Raw genomic sequence first — 22,521 nt, forward strand, 5'->3', positions numbered from 1 at the left:
GTGGGCTCGGTTTCCTTGGCAAGTGAAAAACCCAAGTTCTCTCAACTAAAGATTATCACTTTATTAAACTATGTACTAACAAGCATTTTTTCTAAAACATTTACATTCCTATTTTTGAAATCAATATTAGATTAACAAATTGAACTTGGGTTTTTACGCTGGAACACAGTGTGCGTAATAAAAACAAGAATATCATATTATGACTTCAGGGTAAAAAAAACCCTTGGCTGTTGTCTGATACAAAGCAGTGATATTTATGCTCTCATCTAAACAAACTAAATTGAATTGTTTGCCTGCGGTTGGTGAAGTTGTGCAATTCAGAAGTTGGAAGCACCGACTTGGGAAGCTTGAACTCACATCATTTTCAAGTTGTTTAGAGTAATAATCCTGTTTCATTTTCATCAGTTTTTTTTAAACCTTGACCAAAACCTCACCTTAACCCTTTCCAATTGCCTTTGGTTGCTCAAGCTAAACTTTCTTCTCATGCAAGCATGGGGTTGGCTTTCCAAAAAGTAACTTGAAAAACAATGCTTTTGCCAGACAGACACCACGCTTAATGTTCAGGTCTGATCAGGTCTGATAATAATAATAATAATCCCAAAAAACATCACTTTACCTCAGCCCTTACTTAGAATTTTAATTACTTGCACATTTGACAAAATGAAATTGCATTTGAATTACTGATACACTATGAATAGCGCAGGCTTCACTTTAAAATCAAGGGGAGAGTTTAAATTTCAAAAGAAGGCTGCTAATGTTAGAAACCTCAAATGAGATGCACTCCAATGGTCTGCCATGTATTTTCTAGAAATTCAGAATAGGACATAATGATACACTCAAAAAAAAAATGAAATTGAGTGGTTGTTACATCTACAGGAGTCTAACTTTAATTTGAACAAAATAATTTCATGTTTCTATGGTAAATGTAATTAATTCATGCAGGATCTGCATAAAATTCAGTGACTTTATTTATTCTTGTTGAGATGACATGACAATCTAGGAAGAGTAGGTATTTGCCTTGACTCGTGAAAATTCACAAGGTCATATGAGATTTCAAACCACTGGGGTTATAAGAGGCTGAAAAGCATACACACACCTGTCAAGGACAAAAAAATAAAGAAAATTCTGTATCAAGCCTTGTAATCATAGCTTTCCTACTTTTCTTTTAGTGCTGATTGACAGCTTGGTGGGGTGATGGTTACACTGAAAAAAAGGGATTGGCCAGCTCTTAGATTTACGTAAGCATCTTGCGTGTATTTAACACAAATGCCTCATGCTTTAAAGTATAGTGTAGAAACTACATGATATGCATTAAATTCTTCATATCATGTTCAAGTGAAGTAAGTCAATAATATAGCAATGTTAAATCCCGCGACACTGCACGGGTTTCAGTCTCACGCTCTTTGGATCGTGGTTTCAGGAAGGCATCCATCTCAGTCAAGTCGAGCAGCCACCTCTACTTTTTTTGGTATACCGAAAAAAATTGGGTGGTTGTTACATTAAAAAGTCCAACTTGTAATTTGAACACAATAATTTCATGTTTCTATGAATGTAATTAAATCATGAAGGATCTGTATGAAATTCAACAACTTAATTTGTTCTTGTTGAGATGACATGATACAATCTAGTGAGAGTGGTTAGTTGCTGAACTCATGAAATTCACAAGATCGCACAAGATTTCAAACTGCAGGAAAATCACTGGAGTTATAAGAGGCAGACAACTACACACACACCACGTGCATGCTATTGCTATTTATTGTGGATTAACCTGTCAAGGACAAAAACAAAAAAAGTCTGCATCAAATACAGGAAATCATAGCTTTCCTGTATTTCCTAGATTGTTGGCATGGTGGTTAGTGCTGTTGCTTCACAGTAAGAAGGTCCTGGGTTCAAATCCATGTTCTGACTAGTTTGCAGTGGTTTCTCTCTGGGTATTCTGGTTTCCCCCCACAGTTAAAAATCATGCATAGCACTGTTTCTGTGTGTTTGTGTGTTCTCCCCGTGCTTGCGTGGGTTCTCTCTGTGTCATGGTCTGTGAGAACAGTATCCGGGGAGTGTTTGGGTGACCATGCCCTCGGGTCAGGCACCGGCATTGCACCTGTATTCCATCCCAGGCAATTGCAGGAGGACTATTTCACCCAGCACGGACAGCTCCTCCATGCCAGTCTGTTAGTCACTCTTGGTGGTAACTTGGCTCTCCTAAGCTCTGAGTTTATTCAAGTATTCTTTGACCCGTGTTAATATTACACACTTGTGCCCCGGTCGCCATCCGGCAGTTGAAGACATTCGCTGCCTGTCGTCCTGCCTGTTCTGTGTGCGAGAGAACTCTCGCTCCTAGGATTTTTCCCACGGACACCCTCCCCCAACTCTGATTCTTCCCACGGTCTCAATCACAGCTTCCCAGGGCATTTCAGTTCCCGATTTCCTCGGCTTGAGTTATATTCTTGTTTCCTTGGTGGTTCCTGATCGTTTATGTTAAAGAAATAAATCTATACATAGTTCCCGCGAATTTCGTATTCGGCCCCATCTTTGCATGTGAACCTTAGTTCTTGACACTCTGGGTACTCTGGTTTACTCCAACAGTCCAAAGACAGGTAGTTAGTGGGGTCAGATTAATTGGTGATTTTAAATTACAGATAAGTGTGAATGTGAGTGCAAATGGTTGATTGTCTCTCTGTGTTAGCCCTGGGATAGACTTGGCGACTTGTCCAGGGTGTACCCTGCCTTTTGCCCTATAACATCTGGGATAGCCTCCAGCCCCCCCACGAACCTAATAAAGATAAGAGGATGGATGGAGTGACAACTGTAAAAGTTTTTATAAATCCATTAATTTTTTAGTTATCCAAACTCTAGACTTTGTTGAACACTCCAAAAAATGATCTTAAAATAATCACGGGAAGGATTCTCACATTAATAAATGGCTTTCTGTCAGCATTAAGTATTTTTGTGGGACTAACGTAATTTGCATGGGTTGGATCAACTTAAATAAATTATGTTGGATTCAACTACAGTAAATAATTTGATTCATCATTAATGTCAAAGGAGCTTGCAAAGAAAAGCATCTGGACTTCTTTAAGTTGCTTGAAGACGTTTCACCTCTCATCCGAGAAGCTTCTTCAGTTCTAAGGTCAAATGGTGGAGAGTCCCAGATATAAACCTAGTGGGAGTGTCTCCCCACAGAGGGACAAAAGGACCCCCTGGTGATCCTCTAATCGCCTGAGCCAAGGTGTGAAACTGGGTGTGGGTCCCAATCAGCCAGAGTTTCAGGTGAGCTCTTTGTGAAACCTGGCCCCACCTTATCATGCGAATTCCTGAGGTCAGATGGCCCAGGATGTGAGTGGGCGTTAAGGCGTCTGGGGAGGGAACTCAAAACTGGATTATAGATGGCAGACAGTTGGCGTCGTAAACCACCGCCTCTGTTCAAAGATGGTCGCTCACAGTGGACATAGATGGCTTCTTTCACTCCTCTTTCAAACCATCTGTCCTCTCTGTCCAAAATGTGAACATTGACATCCTCGAAAGAGTGACCTTTGTCCTTAAGATGCAGGTGGACTGCTGAGTCTTGTCCTGTCAGGACACTTACACTTACGCCTGTAGTGATGAAGTGCTTTGAGAGACTGGTCTGTCAGCACATCAGGGCCGGTCTGCCTCCCACTCTGGACCCCCACCAATTTGCCTACAGGACAAATCGTTCCACCGAGGACGCTATCACCATAGCGCTCCACACTGCGCTGAGTCACCTGGAGCACCGAGGAAGCTATGTGAGAATGCTCTTTCTGGACTTCAGCTCAGCATTCAATCATATCATCCCGGAGATCCTGGTCCAGAAACTGTCTCACCTGGGACTCTCCACCCCCATCTGCCTCTGGATCAAGGACTTCCTGACAAATAGACCACAGTCTGTCAGACTCGGCCCCCACCGGTCCAGCACCATCACACTCAGCACCGGGTCTCCACAAGGATGTGTTTTGAGTCCCCTCCTGTTTACGCTCTACACATCCGACTGCTCCCCTACCCATCTCTCAAACACCATCATAAAGTTCGCGGATGACACCACAGTGGTTGGACTCATCTCAAGGGGGGATGAGTCGGACTACAGAGATGAGGTCAACAGACTGACTGAGTGGTGTTCAGTTAACAAACTCCAACTGAACACCACGAAAACTAAAGAACTTATCTTGGACTTCAGGAAGGGCAGAGCAGACCCGGCCCCACTTTACATTCACGGGAGCTGTGTGGAGAGGGTACACTCCATGAGGTTTCTGGGCGTGCAGATATCTGATGACCTCTCCTGGACTGCAAATACTACAGCGGTGGTTAAAAAGGCCCAGCAGCGTCTCCACTTTCTGAGAGTGCTCAGGAGGAACAACCTGGAGGAGAGGCTGCTGGTGACATTTTACAGAGCCACCATAGAGAGCATCCTAACGTACGGCATAACAACATGGTATGCAGGGTGCTCAGCTGCAGACAGGAAAGAACTGCAGAGGGTCATCAACACAGCCCAGAAGATCACTGGCTGCTCTCTGCCCAGCCTGGAGGTCACTGCAAACTCTCGGTACCTCAGCAGAGCTGGCAATATCATCAAGGACCACTCTCACCCCAGCAACCAACTGTTTGAACTATTACCGTCAGGCCGACGGTACAGGTCACATAAAACCAGGACAAACAGATTCAGAGATAGCTTCTTTCCCAGAGCTATCACCGTAGTAAATAAGCACAAAAACAATTGAACCTATTCCATACCGTCACTGTCATTATATTAATGCTGCTATTCTGTATATATTGTACATACTATTGTTTGAGTACTTACGATTGTTTTTTTGTACTTTTTATATTTTACATTTATATTTATTATTGAAACTTGCACCAAGGGAGTGGCACTCCAATTTCGTTGTACTCTGTACAATGACAATAAAGGCTATTCTATTCTATTCTATTCTATTCTATTCTAAATGTAATATTGGATTGGTTAGACTACGTACATGTGAGTTTTGTTTTGTCAAAAATGTCAAAATAACATGGCAATATGGACATTTTTTTCTATTATTATCTGTCTGTTTAATTCTATTAATTTTACTGGCTGCAGACAACTTGACATAAAGGAAATATCTCGAATAAAACAGAATACGATACAGTATTTTTAATGTCTAAAATAGATTTCAATATAGTTTACACAAAAGCACTAAGGACTATAGTATTGTATTTGAATGTCAAACTGTGGAACTGCAGACTTCAACTCCAAAAACTCAAACACATGCCACACTTCCATTAGTTAGTTTTTACTGACAGAGTTTTTAAGGTCACTGCTCTGATTACTGGCTTCAGACTCACCATCCAAATAAACAGCCTGAAATCAGATGCTTGGATTAGAAAACCAAACAGATACAGAGACACGCCAGGTGACAGTTAATAGTCCTGTTTACAGATACTGCTTATGAGAAACTGAGTACCATCTTCTATTAAAGAAGATTAAATGGTTTTTAGTCAACAATGAAGTCATCCCAGAATACGGGAACTGAATAGTTTAAGACAACCAATATGTTTAATCCTCTCTCGGGATTTGTTACAAATCCGAACAGCCTGAAAAACTAGGGTGCGGTCAGGATTGTGTCTGCTCTACAAACACACCATCACCTACTTACCCTTAGTTTAGGGTCACTTTAAAATCTGCAAGTTTTGAAAGAAAAGCACATTTCCTATTTCTTTATTTATGATGTAAAAAAATGACAAGTAAAATAAATACTTTGTGATTCTTAATGGATTATCTATGTAGGTGTACAGAGCCCCATTTTCAGCAGCCACCGTTCCCCGGCACATTATGTTACCTAATGCAAGTTTATCATGTTAAAAGGTGATCTCGGTAAAAGCCATTTCCCAATTATGTTATAAAATCTGTTCTGATGATTAAAGAAGCAATTTCGCTAGCTGAGAGGAGCATTAACCGACCCATTGTGGGTTAAATTATTAGCTCAAAGTAATCGCCAAGAAATAACGTACTTTTGAAACTTGCCACGCTATTTTATTAAAAAAAAAAAATCTATATACCTGTTTTCAGGGTGTGTGTCATCATGTCAAAACACTGCTGTCGAGACAGACGGTGAAGTTTGAACTACAGCAATGGAACTTTTGATTATTTTGGCAGGTGTTTACATGTTTGTGAGAAAGATTCAAAGAAAAGACCTGGAGTACCTATCCTCCACTATCTTGCCAGTATTTTTGAGTCTGGTATCCATGCTAAAAGTTGAGATTTCTCTGCCTGTGTTGACTCAGTTTGACTCTTTGTTTACATGAATGAAGTAAAGACCACAGAACAAACCTCATTCTTAAATCACTGGTTAAACTGAACAGAAATTCACTAGCTGGGCCAACGTCACCGTTTTAGTAGGTAAAGGTGAATGCTTGGACATGAACTGAGCTGCGGCTTGGGAAAGGCCTGGAAGGGGACTGACGACGGCTCCCAGGCCTGGCAGATCCCCATAGGAGTGAAGAAGTTAAAAAATTGAGAACAAGGAGGGAGGGTGGGACACGTAAACGAGAATGAACAGCTTGCAGAACTGGGGGAACCTATATACAGATGACATCCATAATGAGCGTGTTTGGTGGCCTGGTCCTGCTCCTGAAATTCCAATATATAATCTCCAATCCATGAGATAGCCAACGCACCTTTGTTGGCCATCTCACACAGCACACGCTAAATTCAGCACATACAAAGCACATACTGTAGCAGTATGTGCTTTGTTTCTACTGCCATCAAATGAGTCAAAGTCGCATTTGTGTGTAATTCATGGCCTGGAGATAATTCTTCAGAAAACTTGGACAAATGTTCTAATCTCACCGGATCAGGTCCAGGAGTGCATCTGCAGAACTCATGATGGGTTTGCTGCTGTCCTCAGAGTCCTCTTTTTGGGCTGCACCTCCTGGGTGGATGATGGAGACCATGATGATCCCCACGATCACAGCCACAAAGGTGGTCCACAGGTAATACGATACTGTGATCAGACCGAGGCGACTGGAACATTTTGCATCGAGAGCTGCCAGTCCCGACATCAAACTGAAAGAAAAAACAAGAAGTTTGGACTGAATGCATTTTAACCTTTCCACCTCTGAGTTACCTGGATTTGTATACTCGTTTCTAACACTGATTAAATATTCCACCAATCAAAATTGTAATGGTATGCAACATAACTTGCTCTTTCTTGCCACAAATAGTATATGTACATAGAACAAAAATGTTCTGTGAGGGTCCTGGATGATCGATGGTTCATTCATGGGTTTGAATTCACCATCTGGCTGTGACTTTCTGTGTGGAGTTAGCATGTCTGTGTGGGTTCTCTCCGGGTACTCTCCAGCTTCCTAACACAGCCCAGTCATTCAGTTGGTGGGGTCGTGTTAATTGGGGATTCTAATTTGCCCATAGATGTGACTGTGAGTGTGAATGTGGTCTGTGTCACTGTTTTAGCCCTTTGACAGACAGGGTGTGCCCTGCCCCTATGGTAGCTGGGTTCCATTCCCCCTGTGACCCTGAATTGGATAAGTGCAAGAAATTGGATGGATGGACCGATTGGTAAATTCAAAATAATACTCTGGTGTGGCATAGAGGTTATCAGATTGTGGCGCTGCTCAGGTGTTACTGAAGCCCAGGTTGCTTTGATTGCAACATTCAGTTTGTCTGTACTTTGTTGGGTTGGGTATTTTTTTATTATCTTCTTGGCAATAAACCACAGCTTGGCCAATCAAGCACAGCAATAACATCGTCAGTAAAGAATTTGGTAGTAGTTTTGGTGGCGTGGACAGGTCCTAAGTCCTGTGGAAAAGAAAATCAGCTGCTCCATAAATCTTCTCAGCAAATGGAAGCACAAAGTGCTCGAAAGTCTTCTTTTAAATATCTGAATTCATTTAGGACTTAATAAAATATAACTTTTCATGACAATCCTCTCAAGGCTGCAGTTATCCCTGTTGCTTGTGCACCTTTTCCTACCACACTTTTCTCTCCCACTAAGCTTTCTATTAATATACTTTCATATTGCATGCTGTGAACAGACAGACTTTTCAGATATTTCCTTCTGAACTAGGAGTACACAAGGTATTTATATTCCGAATATGAATTTATTCAAACTCCAAAGTTTTAGCAGCAGCACAAATTTTGTGTTTCATAAATGTTACCATTTTAGTTTTTAATTTATATTATTTTGTTACGTTTCTAAGAGTGAATAACAATAAAAAGCACTTCAGAAGTTTGAAAGCTATTATTGGTAAATACATAAAAATTAAGCTTTGGCAGTGGTGCCACTGGTAGTATTAAAAAAAATTCTAATATTTTTCTGTGACATTTTTTCCACGTTACATGCGAGTACATTTTGATCTAGTAACAACACGCAACACAAAAAAAAAGTATTCGGACAGCAAAGAGCAAAGGACACATAAGAGAAGAGCATCAGGTGGTTGGATGGCTAGTTAAAACACTGGACTCAAATGCAGGAAGCTGTGGTTTGTTTCCCAGTTTCATTTCCCCTTAAAACAATGACGGAAGCTCCAAAAGCTACTGAATAGGACGGTGATCATTTAGACATATCCTACATACTGAATGTTCAAAGTAAATTCCTCAAAGTAAAAATGTTAGTTTCATCTGTGAAAGCAAACAAAAGAGAAATGCAATGAGACAAATCTTTAAAGAACCATCATCAAAACCAAAGATTAAACTGCATACAAATTCTCAAAACAAGATTAATGAAGAAACGTTTTGTATTTCTCAGTAAATAAGAAAATAAATGGATGCTTTTAAAATGTATTTTTTCCATGCAAAATCTTATTCAGTGAGCTAGTTTTATGTTGAATAATAAACAGCATTTCCTTACATGGGATGTTTGTTATTAATTTTACTGGTATATAAACAGATTCATGAGCAAAGCTCCAATAGAGATAAGTTTAGATAAGATGGAGCAGATGAAACAAACTGTAAAGATGTGCAGGCAGCACACTGACATTTTAAAAAAGGAGAATTTTTATGGACATGAGTCTAAAGAGGGCTTTTCTGTGGAGAGAAACAAAGTTTTCACTCTCAGTGGATAAAATAATGTACTTTTTTTTCAAAACCACAGGCTTATCTCTGTGTTATGATAGTAAGATGGGCCCACTTCCAACACATAATTTTTCAACATGAAGGTTACTGGTGTGAAAGAGTGTGCTTTAACCCAAACCACAATGACTTTCTAAACCGACCAGACAGCTTTTAGCGTCCACATTCAAAAAGTGACAAGCTGGTGAAAACAAATCTAAAAAGGACATGACAAAAAAAGCAGTGAGGTTTATAAACCTGTGCTACTACCACCCCTCCAGACTTCTGACCTTGATCTTTGGTTTATATTTTAATAGTGGCTAATATTACGGAGCTAAGATAAAGAGAAGCAATAAGCAGGCACTGTGTGAGAACACATTGTGAGAGCTTTGGTGTTTATCCGGTCGTTAAGTGATGACGTGACGAATCCTACTTCCGGGTCTAAAGTAGTAGCGTTTAATATGGCTTTTGTGTTGTTAACATGTTTAATGTTATGTATTTTCTTCTATTTGATCTCAAAAAGCTCCTAAAACAGTCAGTGATCACTGTTGACCTCCCTCGGCTTTTATTACCGCTAATCATTTATTTAAGCTCAGTTTTTAAAACCTTAGGATGTAACTACAGCCCAGCCCATGCAGCAGTATATGAATGACTAACCTCGTATTGTGGATGGATTATCTCAGTTGTTCTCCTGGCTGAAGTTTGGTCCTTTTACAGCATCCTGCCATGTGATTACATTTGTTCCTGACCACCGAGAACACTCACGTTAAGTTTTATCGAGTGGAAAAAAAGTTAGCTTGTTTATATTATGCTAACATAGCTGTGTCGCTAGCGGTCACGTAGCACATCATTATATACCAGCTAGCCCAACTTCAGTAACCCTACAAACGTCACGGCTGTTTAGTTTTCTGTCTTCATTTATGTTGGAAGTGATAACAGAGCTGTACGTTTTAATTTGTTTCAAAAACCCCGCAGTCAGGACATGCTATATTGTATTTAGATAGAAGCTAGTGAGCTAACTTCCTGCTAACTTCTAACTCTGTTAAATGTCATAAATTCTGTTTTCATGGATGCCTGGATGGTAAACTCAATTGTTACACCTGGTAGAGCAGAACGCTGATCATTTTATTAAAGATGAAAGACTTTAGACAGTTTTTCAACTCTCAGTAATGCCATAGTGATCGTTTGATATATGGACCTGCAGCGGAGTTTAGGCCCAGACACGGCTAAGGAGACTTAACGACCGGATACTCGATGAGCTAACAAAGAAACAGAGATGAACTGTTCAATCGATGGATCAAGCGCAAATGGAGCTAGGAATCAAAGGCAAACAATACTGTCAGTTTATTGTACTTGCAGTACAGGCAAGCAGCTGATCACATTATTTTTCTATTTTTTCTATTCACATGGACTTAAAATTAAGTACATATATCATTTTATTTTTATTTTATTTTAGATTCACATATTTTGTCAAACTTGATTCCAATGTCAATTATCCCAAACCAGCAGAATGTAAATGTATGTATGTCTTAATAACCGACTGAATACATTACTGGAAACTTTAGATATGCTAAGTTAAGTAGTGATTTGGGTCATTGTGTTAGAGCTGTACTGACGTGCAGGTACCTGGACACGACGAGTGGGAGAATCAGCATCTTCAGCATCCTCATTAGTAGCTCACCAGGAAACTGAAAGTACTTCACCTCCTGTCAGGGTAAGAGAAGAGAAATAATGGTCACGGGTAATTTTAGGAAGTCTATCACACAGATTTTTGAAAAGGACCTTATGTTACTTAAAAAGAAATAATGAACAGGAGCAGGGCATGACAGTGACACATAATGAATTACCTTTTGAAGAGTTTAGATGTCTGTTATAAAAAAAAATTCAGTTTCATGGACAGAAATGAGACTCTGACTATTTTCCTATTTTTCTTCTTTGCTAATAAATGGGTACATGTTTAATCTGCATTGTAAACACCTTCATCTCACCCTATCTCTTGCACTCTGTCACACCAACTCTCTGAATGTCATCCTTCACTACATACTCTTTTACTGCTGCCTGGCAGCTCCATCTTCAGCCTTCTTCCTCTGCGTGTTCTCCAAACTGTCCTAGCCTTGTGTCTCCAATGTTGTCTCCAAGCACCTCAGCCTCAGCATTCCCTCCTTATGTTCTCCTTTCTAATCCTGTCCCTCCTGGTCACTCCCAGCATTCTTAACATCCACCATCATACAGGAAGAAAATGCACATCCAGCACAAGCCATTATAAAAAATGTGATGCTGAATTACACTTAAATATTGTAGATTTCCTAGTACAGAAAATCTTTTGATTCATCACTGTCCTTCCCACACCTCTGCCAGGTTGAGAAACAAAATATCACAAGACTTGCAGAAATAGAAAACAACATTTTTTTGTCCTTATGCTAAGTTTAACAAGCAAAATGGTATTTGAAATTTTGATTTTCACAACAGTAACAATGTGTGGAATTTGAGAAAAAGAGATCATTTCATCTAAAGGATAGATGTAACACCCTTAGATGAGGGCTGGTTGCAGCAGAATAACGGTGGCTCACAGTATCACGTAGCAACCTGTATTTAAAAGTGGTTTGTTTCTGTAAAATTGTAGCAATACATACTAAGTAACAAAACAGTATGTGCCTCAGAGCCCAAACTTGGGCATCATTTAGAGACTCAAATCTCAAAAGATGGGAAACAAATCCAGCACTCACGGATCAAATGTTCTATTTTTGAATCCTCTCAAGGAGCAGGTGTATGCTGGTTGAAATTCACTCTACTTGGTGAAGCACGCTGACAATAAACACAAAGAATGAGAGAAAGAACATGGGAGCTTGTATGATGGAAAGATGGAGGTGAATTGGTGAAAGAGAAGCTGGAGAAAGTGTTAAGAGCCACCACATCATCTACAAGCTTATGTCAGTATAGAGAAAAGGGTTCTTCAGGTATTGTCTTTAGGTTCAGTAATTGGCTAAAAGAGGAGAGCGTAACAAATGCGATCATTTCATAGCAGTTGTAACTGAAAACCAAGATTTGAATATGTGAATATTTTCTCCCTTCTTTAGACTTTAACCCAGGTTTAGCAGCAGACCATATGAAGTCGACAGGTGGTCACTTGGCTCAAGTCATGCTATGCACAATTATAACCATACATGCACAGTACACCCATAAAATAATGTAGCCACAATTTTAAACAGTCTAAAAATACCTGTCTTAGATTGCAGAGGCAACCCATATGGAAAAGATATATATAAATCTTATAAAGTTTGTATCTGTCTTGTGTGAAACTTGTATGAAAAGCATACAAGCGTGAAAACAGATATAAGATCCCTTGAAAAATTATATAATGAAACTTGTATGTTTTGGATACTTACTAAAACAATATATGAAAGTAATGAGAAAGTGGCCACTTTCATGAGTCACATATAAGTTTTTACTATTTCTTTTCCATATGGGAAAGCAGGAAACAAAAAGGAGAAACATTTTTTCTGAAAGTGGATCAATGAACTCACCAGCTAATTGTGAACACAGAATCTCCTCAGCACATTTCTACTTGTTTCGCAGTTTTTCAGTACCTCCATGCTTTAAAAGTAGTTGCACAAACTGACGACTGAGGTATTTTTGGTTTCAAAGAGACATTAGAAGCAGTCTGACTGTTATTGGCCTATCCACTCTGTCTTCTTCTTTTACCAGGACTGCTACAGAAGCACTGAAAAACTTGCACAGCTATGACTTTTTACTAATATGGCTATTTAAGGTTTTCATTAACAAACTATATGAATTAATGCAACTTTTATTATTAATAGAATTCAGCTAAGGGGGCACAGATACTTTACTGGGTGGGCCTAACAACAACACTAATCATAACCTAATCATATTAAAGTATCCATAAAGAAATTCTGTACATTAATATTAACAGCTGTAGCAGAAAGCTAGCTCTCTTATTCATAAAACTGGCTCTGTGCCACAACTAGGCAAACTATAACCCTGGTAGCTCTGATGCTAGCGTTTAAAACCCAGCTAGCTGGAGCTACCATCACTGACATATCAAACATTTTGGACATTTACTGCAGTGCTGCTTCTTTTTTGTTTCAATTCAGTGGGCTACATACTGAACTTTAGAATTACAAACAAAGTATCAATCCTTATTGAAAATCGCTAACAATTTCTCCGTCATTGAGGAGGGAGTGCCACACAGTTAGTCATTTCTTTTTAATTCAGATTCATTCCTGACTGAATAAGTGGGAAAAAAATTAACAGGGTGAATTAACAAATTGTTAAAAGTGTTTAAAAAGCAAAAAAAGGCAATTGTGTTGCCAAGGCCGATTGACTTTGATGTTGACTTTAGCCTTGAGATGAAATTATGTCCCTGGCTGTCACAAAAGCAGTGATTTTGTAATTCCAGTTGGAACAAGGTAGGTGATGAGTATTTTATCAAGGTTGTAAATCCCACAAAGCCTCAGATCTTCTATTGCTTTCATTTGTATATACAGATTTTCCCCCCTAACTGGCAGTTTATTATAACATACTGGAACAACTGTAAGTTCATGACCTGCGATAAATTGAAAGCCTGTCGTGGGAGTACCAGGCTATCAATTTATCGCATGGATGGAAAATGTGATGTTAAAGTGGTCCAGAAAAAGAAAAATCTCACTGTTACCTTTCACTGGTGTTGCATTTCTTTGATGTTTACATGAGAAGTTGTTAAGCATTAAACAGAGATTTGTTAAATCAGATGGAAAAAAAACAGCTGCAGCAGAGCGGGCTTACACATATGGACAGTGTATTAACATGGATGACATACCAGCTTTTGACCTACAACAGCTTACATTTCCCTGCTTTTCACTGCATATGTTCAGATTTCATTTTATTCAGAAATTACCCCAGTTGGTCAATAGAAAACGGTCAATAGAAAACATGTAGTCGCTTTCTTGTTTGACCTTTGTTGTCCTCTATTTTTTGAATTTGGATTTCCTTGTTGATTGTAGCCTCCTTTGTGTTTCTCCATGTTCAGTCATGTATTAGTTTTGCTTCTGTGTTTTGTTGCTTCCAGATTTATTTTGTAAGTCTTCTGTCTCTTGTGCTTTCCCTTTATTTTCACTTAAGCAGGCCTTTCATTTCAGCTCTGCATTGTTGCCCCATGTCTCAACTCTACCAAATTTACTTTCTGCATGTTCTCTAGATGAATACAGGACTACCTATATAAATTTAGCTTGGTTTTTGGTGTTTTTTTTTGTTTTTTTTAAACCTGTACTGTAATGGACCCATCACAGGAGATTTCTCTGACATGTTTCTTAATGATTACAATGAATGCACTTACAAAAACAATACACTGGAAAGCAATAAGATCATGTTTGTTTTGTATTTTTATAAGATTTAATATCATTCATTCATTCAATTCAGAAAATGCCCAACTCATCATAGTGCTGCACAGTGATGGCAACAAGAAAGATCAAAAGAAACATTTAACCTATTATTAAACTTAATTGGCTCAAAATGTAAAAGAACCCACCCACCACTTCAATCACACCCTGGATCTTGTTCTGACATGTGACATAGGAGCTGAACATTTATGCAGTGTTCCCTGAAAACCCTCTTTTGTCTGATTACTTCTTAATAACACTTAAATTTACAATAATGGATTACTCAATAGTGGGTAATACATTTCATTACTGTAGACGTCTTTCTGAAAGCGCAGTAATTACATTTAAGCATATTTTTCCTCCACTTATTGTGTCAACACAGTGCAGAGCTGCTACTCCCACAGAGGTCGATTATCTTGTTAATGGTGTCACATCGACATTGTGCATGACTCTGGATACTGTGGCGCTTCTGAAAAAGAAAGCCTCAAATCACAAGTACTTGACTTCCTGGTATAACTCTCTAATGTGCACCTTATAGCAGATAACCCAAAAGTTAGAGAGAAAATGGTATCTCATTAATTTAGAAGATCTTCATTTAACCTGGAAAAATAGTTTATTGCTCTATATAAAAGCCCTCCTAAACTGACATCTTACTTTTCATTAGTGAAGAAAATAAGAGCAACCCCAGTTTTCTTTTCAACACTGTAGCCAGAATCAGTCTGCTGAGCCAAACTTTCCTTGAACCTTAACTAGTAATGAGCTCACAAGTTTCTTCACAAATAAAAATATAACCAATAGAGAAAAAATTATTCATAACCATCTCATGCATCATTACATGCAGATACTTTCAATAACAGTACGACTGATGAGTCGTACTGTTTTATCTCAAAGATAGAAAGAGTAGTTTTAAACTTAAGTGTCTAATCAAAGACACTTATATTTCAAAAAAAGCATTTTTTAAAAATCTTTCACAAATCACAAAATCAACACCTACTGTGAAAGTGGAGTTCAACTGACTATTACTCAGTTTTATGGAAAGAAATCCCTTCTGATTGACTTTAAGAAACTCCCAAAGCAACATCACTGGTGTGTAAAGTAGACCTTGTTGTTCATTCCTCTCACAGACTCTATTACTCAATAGAGACTGGCGTAGGTGGAAGGAATATTTCAACAGGAAAAGAGGTGAGAGTCATGGCTAAGCACAGAGAGGTAAATCTAATATGCAAGTTTTGGGGAGTTTGTCAGCAGATCCTGTGGGGTTTTGTGTGTTTGTGAGTCCACCAGGCTTAACACTGGCCTCTGTCCAGTGCAACAGCGGACAGCTGTTCTCTATCAGCTGTGCTGTTTCCATCCCATGCAGCCAGAGCGCATATCTCCAAAATGAAACTGGCAGTGGATCAGTTGCTTGACAAAGCTTCTTTCCTCCCAAGTGGTCTCTACGGGCGCAGTGCAGTTTCAAAGCTCTGAACCAGGATCATGCAATTTAAAATATAATTACACTTCATGCACCAGAATATAAAGATCAATTGAATATGTGCTACACAAGACCTTACATAAAAGTATTTATGTTTTTTACGTTTTCTTTATTCTCTTCTCATCCCATCATAAATAGAGGGTGGTTTTATCTTGTGTTAAATTAATTGGTTAATGCCCTTTATTAATAATGAAGGTGTTATAACGTTTTCACATACTAAAAACGAGATGAACAAGGTGTATCGTTTATTTATTTTAATGTTAAACATGTGATTGAGGCTTCAATTTTGAAGTTAGAAAATACAAATGGTAATTGAAAAAAGTGAGTCCTTAGAGGTGCTGTGCTGGATTCAGAACCACCGGATGTATTATTAGAGCATGAGCACCACAGAGTTTACTGTGTATAATCTGGATTTCTTTTGGCTTTTAAGCTCTGTCTGTTAGATTGTCAATACTTCCACCTTTGTTTTGTTCGCCCAGTGTTTACTCTGTGTATAATAATCCTCTTTTCCCTTTGTCAAAGCTTCTGTTATGTTCCTGTGAAGTCTTATGTTGCTTGCTCCTGTTTCTAAAAATAATAATTTGATATAATAGAAAAATAATAATAATATAATATAAAAATATGTTTATTCTAAATAATAAATAATAATTCATGAATTCAAATAAATATCAATTTTTAATAACATGACACCTAATCACATATGAACATGAATTAAAGGCCCTTTAAGTTTATGTAAGTCCATCCATCCATCTATCCAAATGACAACCGCCAGGTCAGTTAAATGTGAATGGTATATTGTAGCCATTAAACAAATAATTAAGTTCAGGTACAAATAGAGGGGTTGGCTTAGAAAAAGTGCATAAAACTCAATTTGTGGGTGTGACAATAGCTGACAAAATTTGCTGGAAATGTCACATGTGAAAAATCTGTTACTGTTCTCTACCTTATTTAGACTACTGTGTGGAGATGGGCTTATTTTTATTGTATTTGTATTTATTTGTTCAAAATCGACTTGTCTGTCTGTCCATCCATTCATTATCCTCCACTTATCTGAAATCGTGTGTGCAGGACCTTGTGGAGCTCCTTTTGTGAGAGAGACTGTTGACGTGGACAAACAATCTCTGTAATCAATAAATTACGTAAACCAGCCAAACATGATTTCCTCAATCAGCAATGCTTTTCAGTGTGGTGATTACACATTTTTATTACAGGCACAATATCTGTAATCACAGCGTAGACAATTTTCTTCCCTGCAAAACTTCAGTTTACTATTTTACTTTTATGTTTTTTTGTTTTTACATTTTTTTGTATAGCTTTAGTCTTTTAATTCATTCTCACTACTCTCAGCCTAACATTCAGCCACATATTTTCTTTAGGAGTTGGTAGAGACCAGAAACAGTTAAACAATAATTTGTTTCTTTCAATGTGTAAAAATGCAGCTCTTTGTTTACGAGGTATCCATATAAAATGAAAGGTTGCAAGCGTTCAGTTGTGAAGACTCCTTGCCAATAGCAATCATGGTCTTTTGTGTTGATTGTTGGATGTTATACATTTAGTCACTCACAAAAAAATCTAGAAGAGCTGTGGCGGTGCACATTTTCACAGATAGGCTGAAAACAGGGCAGTGACCCCAAGCAAACAGATGTGGTGGCTTTAAAAACAGTCGGTGTCCTGAGCTAATCCCACTAGAAATTGGTGGGATGATACAAGGAGAGCATTTTACAGGAATTATTTATACAGGGAGGCAAATTGACAGGAATACACAGGCTCCAGTACAGCGCTGCAGTGATCTGAGCCCCTAGATCCCCTGGCAATATGATTGTGTTTGTGAGTTAGCCTTGGTCCAGACTTATCACCACCTAATTCCCTAATCATGATCAGACCCAAAGATACAAAGTTATTTATATTAAAAGCATTCAAAAAGCAACACAACTTGATATCTAACCAACCAAATTAAACACACACCATATTAATGTCTCATTTGAGTAAAACAGCACTTCTTTAGTAATTTGGGGAACAGGGGTACAAGTCGAACTCAAAAATATAACTTAGATCAAGCGCCTCTTTGCAAACATTATTAGATAAGAGTTTGAGTAGAGAATAATAATTCTGAGAGTCAGTCTTAATGATCTATAAATACCATTAGCCAGATGGAAATTCATCATAGTTGTTTGTTAAAGGAATTAATTTGTTTCTTTTAAAAAATATTTGGAGGAATAAAGGTCTGAAAATATTTTAAACTGTCCAAAATACAACTAGTAAAAAGAGAAATGAATGGCGCTGGCATGGAAGTGTAATATTGTTTTCCAGGGATAACAGAGGGAGTTCACTGAGGGGGGTTATTGCTGAAAGAGGACAGGAGTCAAGCTATCTGAGTATAGTGTGGAAGTGCAGCTGAATCCCATATCACAGCATTTATGAATTTATAAAGATAAATATCAATATATTGTTCACTTTGTTTTTGTTGTTGTTCTATACTTTATCGCTGCTTTTAGCATCTGAGGTATGTCGCAAAATCCACACTGCTGTGCTGTCTGAGCCATCCATCATGCTGTGTCCCAACCTCTAAATGCAACTTCATTATGCTATTCATACTATTCAAATTCAAATTCAAATTCAAATTTTATTTGTCACGTACACAGGTCATAGACTCTCCTGCTGCTGATTTGCAACTGTGGGCTTGCTCTTTATTGTTTTGATCTTGATATGGTGTCATTGCTTATCATTTTGTTAAACCAACCTAGTCATTTTCAGTAAAGTATCTTACCGCATTGATTGCACACAAAAATGTGGTCCCTGCACTTTTTGTATGAGATTAAACAGTTTCTGTTTGGTGTGTGGAACTGAGGAGAGAAGTGCTACACAGTGGGGTGTTTCTTTAAAGAGGCTTTAAAAATACCTTAAGATGAGCACTGAAAAAAATCTGATTTCTTAAACATTCCATCTCTCTTTGTACTTCATGTTAACCTTCCCTCTGCAACACTTTGGATCAGCTGGAGGTTTTTCAAAGAACTAAAGGGACATTCTTATAATAAAATTTTAAATTAGTCCAACTTTGAGGCAATAATTATATGGACTACGGATGTGTCATAAATAAAAAGGTGAGTAACAAAAAGAAAAAAAACAAACAAACAGAAGAAAACCGTTACCATAAGAAAGTCACTGTGATGTCACCTTTAGAATGGAAAACTCAATGATTTATTCTTTACTTCTATATGTTTTCATAGGTAAACTGGGAGTTCATACAGTACATGCAGACAGTGTGTAGCAATTGATTAGCAGTAGTTAACTATATATATTTAATTCCCTTATTTGAGTTGTATGAAGCAGCATTAGCTTCTAGCTGGCAGACCAACTGCTGTGGAAAGTTGCTGACGTCACTCTATGTGACACAAATTGCTGCAGTTTTATTGACTTCAAGGACCAAAAAGGAAAAATCTTCCTTTTTCTTTTTTTGTTTCTGACATTCCTGCATTGTGAGTTATGTTCAGTAAACAGTCTGGCTGCAGAAGTCCATTCATCCATTTTAAAATGCTCATCTGGATGTAGATCGCACAGGCAGTGGTCTTAGCCAAAACCTCCCTCTCCATGCTTACCTCTTCCAGCACTTCTGAGGACAGACTGAGGGATTCCCAAACCAGTGGAGAGATGCAATTTCTCCAGCATCCTGTGTCTGAGCCTAGCCTCAACTAAGAGGCGTCCAGGAGGCACGCTCATCAGATGCCTGAATTAACTCCACTGGCTCTCTTCGATCAGAAGCAATGGCCCCACTCTAAGCCCTCCTGAATAACCAAGTTCCTGACCCCATAATGCTTTTGGTCTCTACCCACAACTCATACCAACAGTTTTTCATTAAAAAACAAAACAAAACAATAAAAATAAAACTGTAACTCTGAGAAAGGATGCACCTCACACCCAAGACACTGAGCAGAGAGCAAAACTAGAGAATTGTTTTTGGAAAGACACATTTTCATAAATAATTCAAGCTTCCTTGAAATATTAATGAAGGTCAAGGATTTTCCATTCAGAATAACTGTATTGTTACTAAACACAATTGCATTGTTAGTTTAATTTTCAGCTTGTAAGGCTGTGTGTGTAACCGTGTGTGTGTGTCTGTGTTTGTGCACGATCAAAATGTCCGTTACTGTATATATGAGTTTTTTCTCATATTTTGTCACAAAACATAAAAGGTGTTGACATGAATAAAGCTTTTTGCAGATGTGTGTTCGGTGACCCATTGATATGTAATAATGTCATAGTTACTGCAGTTTTTTTTTCTTTTACTTCAGATCAAACTTTTTTTTCTTTTTAAATTTTGGTTTAGCAACAAAATTGGCAGTTGCTTGCTTGATTGATTCTTGTAAATGTTGTTCCAGTCTTATTTATACTTCCAGGCTGTGCAAAGTGCAAAGTTAGTCTCTTATTATTTTAAAAGCAAAAACTGTCTAAGCTGTCACAAAAAAGAAAATGCTGCAAAGGTGTGGTGAACAAGAGGCGTCCAGCATGCTAAGAAGCTAAAAATGCCAGTACACTATCCATCAACTTATGAAAGTCATGTTTTGCACAGAGTTGATGAATGTAGGGATGGTGTCAGGGGGGAGGTGTACAGACAGTGGACTGAGGGTCTGCAGGGCAAAGTGGATGCATTATGATAGCTAAAGCGCTTTTCTGTTAAGCAGAGAGAGCTTAGTTTGCTGTGTAAGAGCAGGATTAGCACTTGCATACGACCAGCAGAGAAGGTCTGTTGCAGCTCTGCTCATCTTGCACTCAGGCATTAAGGGTCAATGTGCGTATGCCTGCATGTGTGTGTGCGTGTGCAGTGAACTGGGCAGTACAATTTGACAAGGTTCACCAACCAAGTGTGACACAATGAAGCATTAGAGTACAATAAACAGCATCACTGAGAAAAGTTCGTTATAGTTATATATACCAAACATGTTGTTTATGTTTTGTAATACAGCTATGTTGCATATATATATATATATATATATATATATATATATATATATATATATATATATATATATATATATGTCAGTGGCTTCTATCTCCTCCTTTGGCCAGCCTATTACCCCCAGCAGGGTACCTGATCACGGGCAGGGCGTACGTGTTGATGGCCCGGATCTTGTTCTTACCATTCAGCTGACTCCTCAGGACTTGCCTGACCCTCTGCAGGTACTTGGTGGTTGCAGCTTTTCTAGCGGTCTCTTCATGGTTCCCATTCGCCTGCGGGATCCCCAGGTACTTGTAACTGTCCTCTATGTCTGCAATGTTGCCTTCTGGTAGTTCAATCCGCTCAGTTCTGACTACCTTCCCTCTCTTTGTTACCATCCGACTACACTTCTCCAGTCCGAACGACATTCCAATGTCATTGCTGTATAGCCTGGTAGTGTGGATCAGTGAATCGATGTCTCGTTCACTCTTGGCATACAGCTTGATGTCATCCATGTACAGGAGGTGGCTGACAACTGCTCCGTTCCGTAGTCGGTATCCATAGCCAGCCTTGTTAATGATCTCACTGAGGGGGTTCAGGCCTATGCAGAACAGCAGTGGGGACAGAGCATCTCCTTGGTAGATCCCGCACTTGATGGTGACTTGTGCTATGGGCTTGGAGTTGGCCTCTAGTGTTGTACGCCACATCCCTATTGAGTTCCTGATGAAGGCTCTTAGGGTCCCATTGATCTTGTACAATTCTAAGCATTCCAGTATCCAGCTGTGGGGCATTGAGTCATAGGCCTTCTTGTAATCAATCCAGGCAGTGCACAGGTTGGTCAGTCTGGTCTTGCAGTCTCGGCTGATTGTTCTGTCTACCAGTAGCTGGTGTTTTGCGCCTCTGGTATTCTTGCCAATTCCTTTCTGTGTCCCGCTCATGTATTGACCCATGTGCCTGTTCATCTTAGCCGATATGATGCCTGACAGGAGCTTCCATGTAGTACTGAGGCAGGTTATTGGTCGGTAGTTGGAGGGGACCGGTCCCTTCTTGGGGTCCTTGGGGATCAGGACCGTCCGACCTTCGGTTAGCCATTCTGGGTGTCTCTCATTAACTAGCAGCTGGTTCATTTGTGCTGCCAGACGCTCGTGGAGTGCAGTCAGCTTCTTTAGCCAGTAGGCGTGAACCATGTCGGGCCCTGGTGCTGTCCAACTCTTCATACTGGAGACCCTTTCTTGGATATCTGCCACTGTGATGGTTACTGGACCCTGTTCAGGGAGGTCGCTGTGGTCTGCCCTCAGATCCACTAGCCACTGAGCATTGCCGTTATGGGTTGCGTCCTTCTCCCATATGCCCTTCCAGTATTGCTCCGTCTCCAGCCTTGGTGGTGCTGTTGTCTTATTGTTCTCTTGCCACTGAGAGTACACCTTTGCTGGTTCTGTGGAGAACAGCTGGTTTATTCTCCTGCCTTCTATCTCTCTGGTGTACCTCCTCAAGCGGCTGGCCAAGGCTGTGAGTCTTTGCTTGGCAGTTTCCAAGGCCTCAGGTATGGACAGCTTGCTGTATTTCTTATGCACCTTCTTTGTCGCACCTTTCTGCAACTCCGTTAGTTGGCTAACCTCCCTCCGTGCTACTTTGATCTTGTCCTCTAGCCTCCTTCTCCATGGAGGGTACTGCCCCTTGTGGC

The 22,521-nt window shown here is 39.2% G+C and overlaps 1 protein-coding gene across 1 annotated transcript in view; it reads right to left on the reverse strand.

The window, feature by feature from the left end:
• The window catches only part of slc1a7b (solute carrier family 1 member 7b), a 46,635-nt gene that overhangs the window by 14,447 nt on the left and 9,667 nt on the right, over positions 1-22,521 (reverse strand). The window contains exons 2-3 of the mRNA XM_026159730.1: positions 10,682-10,761; positions 6,836-7,051 (exon numbers count right to left, since the gene is read on the reverse strand). Coding sequence (XP_026015515.1) covers positions 6,836-7,051; positions 10,682-10,761 — 296 coding nt within the window. The remainder of the gene's footprint in view (positions 1-6,835; positions 7,052-10,681; positions 10,762-22,521) is intronic.

Source organism: Astatotilapia calliptera, chromosome 23 (assembly GCF_900246225.1).
Source record: "Astatotilapia calliptera chromosome 23, fAstCal1.2, whole genome shotgun sequence".
Classification (NCBI taxonomy): domain Eukaryota; kingdom Metazoa; phylum Chordata; class Actinopteri; order Cichliformes; family Cichlidae; genus Astatotilapia; species Astatotilapia calliptera.